This window comes from Galeopterus variegatus, unplaced genomic scaffold (assembly GCF_000696425.1).
Source record: "Galeopterus variegatus unplaced genomic scaffold, G_variegatus-3.0.2 Scaffold218, whole genome shotgun sequence".
Lineage (NCBI taxonomy): Eukaryota > Metazoa > Chordata > Mammalia > Dermoptera > Cynocephalidae > Galeopterus > Galeopterus variegatus.
The window spans coordinates 311,054-320,015 of NW_007726329.1; the positions used below are offsets into that span (position 1 = coordinate 311,054).

The window sequence follows — 8,962 nt, forward strand, 5'->3', positions numbered from 1 at the left end:
AGGCCTGGAGCCTGGGAGGAGCGGGTCGTTGGGTGGGGAGGAGGGACGAGGGAGGCGGAGGGAGGGCGCTCGCGGGGTGCGGGCCGGGGGCGGGGCCCCGGGCAGGGGGCTAGGTGGGAGGGGGCTGAGGCGGGGGCCTCGATGGAAGAGGCTGGGGCGGGTCACTGGCCAAGGGACTCGGATGGAGGCGGCCGGGGGCGGGGTCCCGAGGAGGGGGCTTGGAGTGAGGGGACCCTAGAGGCCTCAGGAGGAACCAGGAGGAAGGGGGCGATCCAGGCTCAGACCCGTTTTTCAAAGCTCTGCTCCCGTGACCCCTCGGTAATGGAGCCTTCCCGCCCCCTTTGCAGAGCCCCTGCCACCGGCTTCGGGCTTCCTCCGCCTGGTGTTCCTCTCTCTGCCCCAGCTCGGAGCACACGGGAGCTGGGAGTTCCTGTACCTGGGTTGGCCTCCCCCAATTGAATGCGAGAAGCTCCCTGGATAGGGCCGGGTCTTCCCCGCAGAGTGGGAGCTACCTAAGTAGGGCTCTGTCTCCCCCATCAGACTGGAAACTCCCAGAGCTGGGGAATATCTCCTCCATCAGTTTGGGAGTTCTGGGAGGGCAGAGATGTGAATTTCCATCTCAAGCAACTGGGGCAAGACTGTGTCTCCGTAGACAGGGACTGTGCTTTCTCTGTGAGGCTAGGAGCTTCGTGAGGACAGGGCTGTGTCTCCCCCTTTTGACTGGGAGCTCCCTGGGCAGGGACAGTCTCCGCCCTCAGCCCTGGAGCTCCCTGGGCTTGGCTGTGGCTCCACCCTTAGCTTGGAAGCTCCTTGGGCAGGGATTGTGTCTCTCTCAGCCTGAGCTTGGCTGACAGGGCTGTTTCTTCCATCAGACCGAGATCTCCTCGAGGGCAGGGCTGTGTCTCTCACATCAGCCTGTGTAGCAAGACTGAAGGTGTTCTGATCTCCCACTGTCCAGCTTGTGCCTGTCTGCCCCCCCCCCCCTCCTTGCTTGTTGAAGTTTTTGGGATGAGGGAGTTGGTTGGAAAGTGGCAGTTAACTGAGAAGGGGGAATTGGGCAGGAATCAGGTCGTCGGTTAGGCTCACCCTTTTGCCTCAACTGGTCCCCAGCTGAGGCCAGGACTTTCCCAAGAAGCCTGAGCCCAGGACTGTCCCAAGAAGCCTGAGCCCCCTTGTATGCTGGTGGGTCAGGGATGGGAGAGTGCAGGTCAAGCCCCATTCCAGACTCTAGTAGCAGAGGACACTCACAGCTTAGTGCATGGGGCAGCCTCCAGGAACGGAGCCAGGTGACACAGCGTGGCTGGGGAACCTTCCTGGGGGAGGTGATGCTGGGCTCTGGCAGGAGGGACCCCAAAGTGGAAGAGATATAGAGCTGGGTGGGTGGCGTGGGTCCCTGGTGGAGAGGGATGTTCAGCTGGCTTCAGTGTCCCTGTCTGCCCCAGCCGTTCCCATCTTCTGGAGCTTGCACCACCCTTGACCATTTTGGTGGGTAGGGAGTGGGCCTGTGTGGCTGGACCCCATGGGTGCTGATCTGCCTCTCTGCCTTGGTGAGGGGGATGGGGCTGTAGGCCACCTCCTTTGAATGGGCCTGAAGAGCCCCGGCCACCCCTTCCCCAGATCAGCGGGCAGCTCTCCCCACGCCTCTTCCGGAAGCTGCCACCCAGGGTCTGCGTGTCCCTCAAGAACATTGTGGATGAGGATTTCCTCTACGCAGGGTGAGGCTGGGGCCCGTCTGGGGGACAGCTGGGAGGCAGCTGGGCAGGGAGGTGGGCTCACCCTATCACGGCCCCCTCCACCCTACAGACACATCTTCCTGGGCTTTTCCAAGTGCGGCCGCTATGTCCTCTCCTATACCAGCAGCAGCGGGGACGATGACTTCTCCTTCTACATCTACCACCTGTACTGGTGGGAGTTCAACGTCCACAGCAAGCTCAAGCTGGTAGGGCCAGGCCTTCCCTTGTGGGAGGCTCCAGAGCTGGGCTGGTCCTTCACACAGAGTGACCCTGGCAGATCATGGCATCCCTCTAAGCCTCAGATTCCTTGTCTGTGAAATGGTGATAATGTACTTACAGGGTTATTGTCAAAATTCCATGTGTTAGGTTGAACCATATGAAATTGCCATCTCTATCATTCAAAACGGGTAAATAGTGGCAATCCCATTTTGTTCAACACAACGTATAAAGCCCGTAGAACGTTGTCGGTCAGGCCGGCGGGGTAGGAGGAGTTAGCTTTATTAGGACCAAGTAGGCTGCCACACTGGCTTTAATCTTGATCCTTGACTCCTTGAACTCGCACAGGAGGTGGGTGCTCGTACCTCAATTTACACATGAGCTCAGCGAGGGAACAGATTTCAGGGTGGACTGGGCTTGGAACCGATGTGTCTGGCCAAGCAAGTGCCCTCCACCTGGGCAGGGCACCCACATCTACTATGTCCCAGCCTGGGCCTCCTCCTTGCCCTGTTTCCCTGACTGGTGACGGGGGCCTCCCCAGCCTGTCCTCAGTCAAGGCTAGGGGTACGGGGTGGGGGCTGCTTGGAGTGCTCCTGCTGGCTCAGCCCTGACTCCATTCCAGCCCAGTATTGCATAGCCTTGGGAGGGGGAGTCCCCTTGGGCCCAGGTGGCTCCTGACCCCACACTGACGTTGAACATGCTGCTCAGGTCCGGCAGGTGCGGCTCTTCCAGGACGAGGAGATCTACAGTGACCTGTACTTGACTGTGTGCGAGTGGCCCAGCGATGCCTCCAAGGTCATCGTCTTCGGCTTCAAGTTAGACGCAGGGACAGGGGAGGCTGCGTTTGGGTGGGCGTGGGCTGCAGCCAGCCCCAGGTGTGGGCCAGGCAACTGAGGGTGTGCTGTTCCCCAGTACCCGCTCCGCCAACGGGATGCTCATGAACATGATGATGATGAGTGATGAGAACCACCGGGACATCTACATCAGCACCGTGGCTGTGCCGCCGGCGGGCCGCTGTGCTGCCTGTCAGGATGCCAGCCGGGCCCACCCAGGTGAGTGGGCTGGAGGCCTGTGGGCATGGGCCACCTGTGCCACCTGCTCCCCAGCCCTGGGGCCGCTTTTGAGCCTGGTTGGTGTGTGTTGCTTCAGGTGACCCAAGCGCCCAGTGCCTGCGGCACGGCTTCATGCTGCACACCAAGTACCAGGTGGTCTACCCTTTCCCCACCTTCCAGCCCGCCTTCCAGCTCAAGAAGGACCAGGTGGTGCTGCTTAACACCAGCTACTCCCTGGTGGCCTGTGCCGTCTCGGTCCACTCAGCAGGTAGGCTCTGGGGTCTGAGAACAGGCCCAGTGTGTGTGAGCCTCTGGGCATGCTGTCCACATTCTGCAGGGTCACACAGCCAGGAACTGGGAATGCTGGGTCTGAACCCAGCCCTGGCCCACCACAGGGCTGTTCACTCCAACTCTCAATAGGGCTGGGATGTCCCATATCTGAGTTATCCACTGCGGCCGCCTCCAGGAGCCACTTAGAATGTGGCTTGTGTGACTGAGGAGTTGAGTTTTTTTATTATATCTAGTTTGAGTTATTTTAAGTTGAAGTAGCCACATGTAGCTGGTAGCTACCACACACAGCAAAGCGCTACCATCTCTTACAAAGAGTGCTTGATGGTCAGATGGCCAGCTCACCTCTTTGGTATCAGAGAAATGCCAAGGAAAATGCCAAGGGACAGGATCTGCCTTGACAGAGTGACACATATTAGGAAGCTGGATGATGCCACTGGCTGGCAGCGACAGGGCCCTGGGGATTGCATGGGAGCTGAGGGCGACTGGAACCTGGCAGCTCTGCGCCCAGGTCTCCCTCTGGGAGATTCTCACCAGGTCCGTAAGGGGCATGTCCAAGGCTGTGGAGGAGAAGCTGGGACTGCTTGACATCCATCCCTGGGGATTGGGGAAGTAGGAGGTGGCAGAGACATCCCATGGAGCACCAGTGACAGCTCCAGAGTGTACGTCTACAGAGCACATGTTGAAGACATGCTCAGATAAGAGGGCACTTCAACAGGTTCCTGGAAAAATAGAATTAAAAAGATAATACAAATCTTTCCATGAACTTTTTGAAGTTCCCTCATACAGCAAAGACACAAGGGATCTATACCCAGATACCACTTATGTATAAATTAAAAATAGGTTTCATATAACGACAAGGTCATGGGTTTGGATCCCTATACTGGCTAGCCACCAAAAATAAAAATAAAAGCTTTCAATTTTGCAAGAACACAGTCAAATAAAAAGATACCCATTAAATATCCATTAAAATGGTTGCCCCCAGGGGAAGGAGGTGAATAGGCAGGATTAGATGTATATAACTAAGCCTAAAAGAAGTAAGGGGCCAGGGCACCTGTCCCTGGACACATCCAGGGGTCTTCCGTCCATCCCTCACCTGTGTCGTGATGGTGAGCACTGCCTCTCACCAGGGCTTGGTCACCTGGTTGTTGGCCGTGAGCCCCCAGCATGCTAGGCCTGGACAGGATCGCCACACCCCTGCCCGCACGGCCGTGGGCCCTGGTAGGAAGGACCACATCAGAGCAGACGGGAGTCAGCTGTGTGCGCCCAGCCCAGGGAAGGGCCTGGTTGTGGGTGTTAACACTTACCTCACCCTAGGAGAGCACTTACACAGAGGGATACTTTTTCCTCGGCCATTTTCAACTTTTATTCCCCTCCCTGCCGGAAGTGCCAGCACTTTGGCAGACAGGAGCCTAGACTTACATTATCTCCCGGTGTGACCTTGGCCAAGTTCCTCTCTCAGCCTCAGTCCAGAAACACAGCCCTCTCTCCCAGGGTTGCTGGTGGGGGCTCAAAGCAGGCCTCATGTGGGGCCAGCCACAGTGCTGCTGGGTGAACGTGCCGGGGGGACGTTCCTCAAGGGGGACCTGGTCTCTAGATAGAGGCTGTGGGTCCAGCTAGTCTGTGCCCACACCGGTCTGGCTGGTGCTGGGAAGGATGGAGGGCTATGTAGTGAACTCTCTAACTTACTTATGTGGCTTTTATCTGTCTTCGCTGCAGACTGTCAGCTCCCTGGGGGCGGGGGTTTTGTCTGTCTTGTTTGCTCCTGTGTCCTCAGCATGTGGCATACCATAGATGCTCAAGAATGAGGCTTGAATGTGTGTGTACACGTGTGTGCGTGGTATGTGCATAAACATCTTTTTCCCTTCTGGGTGTATCAAACTGATCTCAGCATGGGTAAATCTCCTGGAAGGGTCTCTTCAAGGTGGATTTCTAAGAACTCAGGGCAATGAGGGAGGTTGGGAGGGTGTCTTGGACTTGAACTTGAACTTGCTTATTGACCCCTCCTCCCACCTCCATCACCTTTTTTCTTCCAGGTGACAGCAGCTTCTGCCAAATCCTGTACGACCACACAACCTACCCCCCGGTGCCTCCCAGCCCCCCTGGACCCCAGAACCCAGAGGTGCCCCCTTCCCTCCCCAGCCTCTGTCCTGAGGCTGCCCCAGCCCAGCCCTCTGACACCCCCGAGCCCTCACCTGCCATCGCCAAAGCCAAGGAGTTTGTGGCCGACATCTTCCGCAGGGCCAAAGAGGCCAAGGGTGGGATTCCGGAGGAAGCCCGGCCACCACCCTGCCCAGGGCCCTCAGGCAGCCACTGCCGCCTGCAATCTGAGCCCCTAACCCCATGTGGGGAGGCGGCGCCCCGGGACAGCCCCCCTGCAGCAGAGGCACCTGCTCCCGAGCCTGGCTACATCAACTACACCAAGCTGTATTATGTGCTGGAGTCCGGCGAGCGGACAGAGCCAGAGGATGGTGAGCAGGGAACCCACTCAGCAGGCCAGACCCCAGGAGGGGAGGCCGGCCCAGAGGGGGCCTTGAGGCCTCCTATCGCCCCTACCCCCACTTCCTGCCTCCCCAGAGTTCGAGGATGACAAGATCTCCCTGCCCTTTGTGGTGACCGACCTCCGTGGCCGCAATCTGCGGCCCATGCGGGAGCGGACTGCCGTCCAGGTTGGTGCTGGGTGGTGGGCAGGCCGAGGAGCAGCCCCGGGGAGCCTGCTGGGTGGCGGCTGGTGTGATCCTCCCCTACCTGTCTGCCCACCTGCCCATAGGGTCAGTACCTGACAGTGGAGCAGCTCACACTGGACTTTGAGTACGTCATCAATGAGGTCATCCGCCACGATGCCACCTGGGGCCACCAATTCTGCTCTTTCAGTGACTATGACATAGTCATTTTGGAGGTGGGCCCAGGGAGTGGGGCAGGGTGGGTCCAGGGCCTCCACCACTCGGGGGGTCACCCTCAACTGCTGTCACCATCCACCCCATAACTGCCCAGGTCTGCCCAGAAACCAACCAGGTCCTCATCAACATTGGCCTGCTGCTCCTGGCATTCCCGTCCCCCACTGAGGAGGGCCAGCTTCGGTGAGTAGACAGGGACCCCTGCCCTTCCCTCGCCCGGAAGGGGCCACATTCAGGCACTTCAGTGTGGGTCAGTGGGCATGTGCCAAAACCTGGATTGGCCACTCCATTACTGCTTCAAAGACAAAAGCCCCGCAGGGTAGCCTGGGTCCTTGCTCAGTGACCCAGTTGTCCCACCCCCTTTCTCCTCTGTCTCCCTTCTGCAGACCAAAGACCTATCATACCAGCCTCAAGGTGGCATGGGACCTCAACACAGGCATCTTTGAAACAGTCAGTGTGGGTGACCTCACTGAGGTCAAAGGGCAAACCAGGTGAGGTAGGGCCAGGGGTGGGGCTGGGGTGGGGGGTTAGACCCTGAGAGCCACTAACTGCCTCACCTTTCAGTGGCAGCGTCTGGAGCTCCTACCGCAAGAGCTGTGTGGACATGGTCATGAAGTGGCTGGTGCCCGAGAGCAGCGGCCGCTACGTCAACAGGATGACCAACGAGGCACTGCACAAAGGTGGGGCTTGGTGACCCAGTGGTGGGCAAAACCGAGGTCCTCACTGGCAGGGACACTGGCCCTTCCCCAGGCTCCAGGCCAGCCCTGAGCAGGCGCTGATTCATAAGTGTTGGCTGAATGGACGAGAAGGCTGGACACTATTGGAAAGGGGGTGGGGGGAGGGCAGCCTGGGGGCCAGCTCGGACAGGGCCTGGCAGTGGTGGTACCTGGGAACCTCTAGCCTGTCTCACTCAGACATTTATCAGGCGGCTGCAGGCTGGAGATGGAGATGAACTCAGAAAGGACCCTGCCTTTTGGAACCTCCTGGGCTCAAGTCAGTGGGGGTGGCTGTGGGGCCTGGACAGGCAGTGTCTCCACAGCTGTGTCCCACCCTCTCCACAGGGTGCTCACTAAAGGTTCTGGCAGACAGCGAGCGATATACGTGGATTGTGCTGTGAGGGCCCGGCCACCCTGGACACTGACTCCAACTACCTCCGCGGCCTGGGAGCTGGCTGCCTTCCTGGGCTGGCCTCCTCCTGGCCGGCCAGCCAACCACCACTAGTGTTAGGCTGCGGGAAGGGGGCTGGGCGGGGCAGTCCCTGGTGGCCTGAGAGTCTGGACGCTTTTTATTTATGCCTATTTAAGTTGGGAAGGGGCAGTGGGAAGGAGTCCCCTGCCCCACCAGCCTCGAGCGCCCGCCTTTACCCCAAGCTGGGCACAGGCCCTCCATCGTTGTGATTTGCCCTCTTCCTCAGCTACAGGCGTGGACTTTGCTCTCGGGGAGGCCAAGCAGACCCCCCTGTTCTTCCCATGCACCCCAGCCTCCCCCTCCCAAGGTGGGAAACCTACTTTGTTCCTCTTCATGTAATAAATGTTTTATTTCTGAGCCTTGCCGACATCCTGTTACTGCAGCCTAGAGCCCCCAGTCCCAAGGCCCCCACCAAGGCCCAGCAAGTCAGCAGTAGGCAAATATCACAGCGTAATTTATTGTGTTTTAAGAAAGACTACAAAAAGGTAGAAAACAGCTCGGCACACTAAACTACCACATGTGTGGACACTTTCACCGCTGGGAGAGGGGAGGCCCCGTGGGCATGGGGGAGTGCGCAGGGCCACCCCAAAAGCTGTAGCACGCGGAGCACACAAAATAGTGATTTCTATACAATAGGTCAGATTTTCCTTTTTTTTTTCTTTTTTCTTGTTTTTTTCTTTGCCATAAACATCTCACAGGTTGAAAACACTGAGAAAACTGGAACAGATAAGGCCATGATGGTTGGAAAAAAACCCAACAAGTTACCGACTCCGCTCAGGCGGCGCTCACAAATCGCACAATAGTCAAGGGGGGTTGCACGGGAGAAGCACAGTCTCCAGGAAGAGTAGGAGCGCGGAGAAGGTTCCATTACAAACCAGCGGCGCATGGGGTGTGGGGTCTTGGAGCTGTGGAGCACCCAGCCCTGGCTGGGGTAGGCGCGGGCACTTCCCGGCCCCGCAGCCTGCGGCTCTTTGGAAACTGGAGGCCGTGCCCCTTGCTGCCCTCCCCCCAGCCAGGTAGGCCAGTGCTCCCATCTCAGGCTGCCAGGGCAAGGGAGGGCCCAGCTCTGGAGAAGATGTGACACCCACGGACTTAATTGCACTTAATACCAAGAAGGGGGAAGCAGTGGAGTTGCTGGGAGAGGGGTCCCGGGGGTGCTGCTGACAGTGGGGGTCCCCAGGTGATGCCCACCTGCGCCCACCTGGGGCTCAGGGCTGGGCCCAGGACAGGCTGTGCAAAGCCAGCGAGCTGAATAATTTAACGGTTCCGCAGGGGAGGGGGCCTGCCTGCCTGCCCCCGGGGTGGCAGGAGGGCAGGACTGGGGGAGGGGGATGCTGTGGTCTTCTGGCCGAGGGACCAAGCTAGCTGCCCCATGGGGCACCTGGGTACAGCGGCGGCGGGTCCTTAAGGCACGTCTTTTGTGTCAGAGTTTGCAGCTGCGGGTCCGCCCAGCCCTGTGATTGTGCCGGCCCCATCTGGAGATGGGGTCCCCCTGCCTTCCCAGCCTAGGAGGCTCCCTCCCCGCCCTGGCCGAGGCTGGAGCGGTGACAGCAAAGCCACGGAAGCTGAGGGACCCCGGCATGGAGGG

General features: G+C 59.0%; 1 protein-coding gene across 1 annotated transcript in view; it reads left to right on the top strand.

The window, feature by feature from the left end:
• The window catches only part of DCAF15 (DDB1 and CUL4 associated factor 15), an 8,490-nt gene extending 759 nt beyond the window's left edge, over positions 1-7,731 (top strand). Inside the window, exons 2-13 of the mRNA XM_008566041.1 lie at positions 1,553-1,715; positions 1,804-1,939; positions 2,658-2,764; positions 2,862-3,001; positions 3,099-3,269; positions 5,326-5,760; positions 5,867-5,958; positions 6,060-6,188; positions 6,284-6,369; positions 6,573-6,677; positions 6,751-6,866; positions 7,248-7,731. Of these exons, the coding sequence (XP_008564263.1) occupies positions 1,553-1,715; positions 1,804-1,939; positions 2,658-2,764; positions 2,862-3,001; positions 3,099-3,269; positions 5,326-5,760; positions 5,867-5,958; positions 6,060-6,188; positions 6,284-6,369; positions 6,573-6,677; positions 6,751-6,866; positions 7,248-7,303 (1,736 nt within the window). The 3' untranslated portion in view covers positions 7,304-7,731. The remainder of the gene's footprint in view (positions 1-1,552; positions 1,716-1,803; positions 1,940-2,657; positions 2,765-2,861; positions 3,002-3,098; positions 3,270-5,325; positions 5,761-5,866; positions 5,959-6,059; positions 6,189-6,283; positions 6,370-6,572; positions 6,678-6,750; positions 6,867-7,247) is intronic.
• The last annotated feature ends 1,231 nt before the right edge of the window (positions 7,732-8,962 follow it).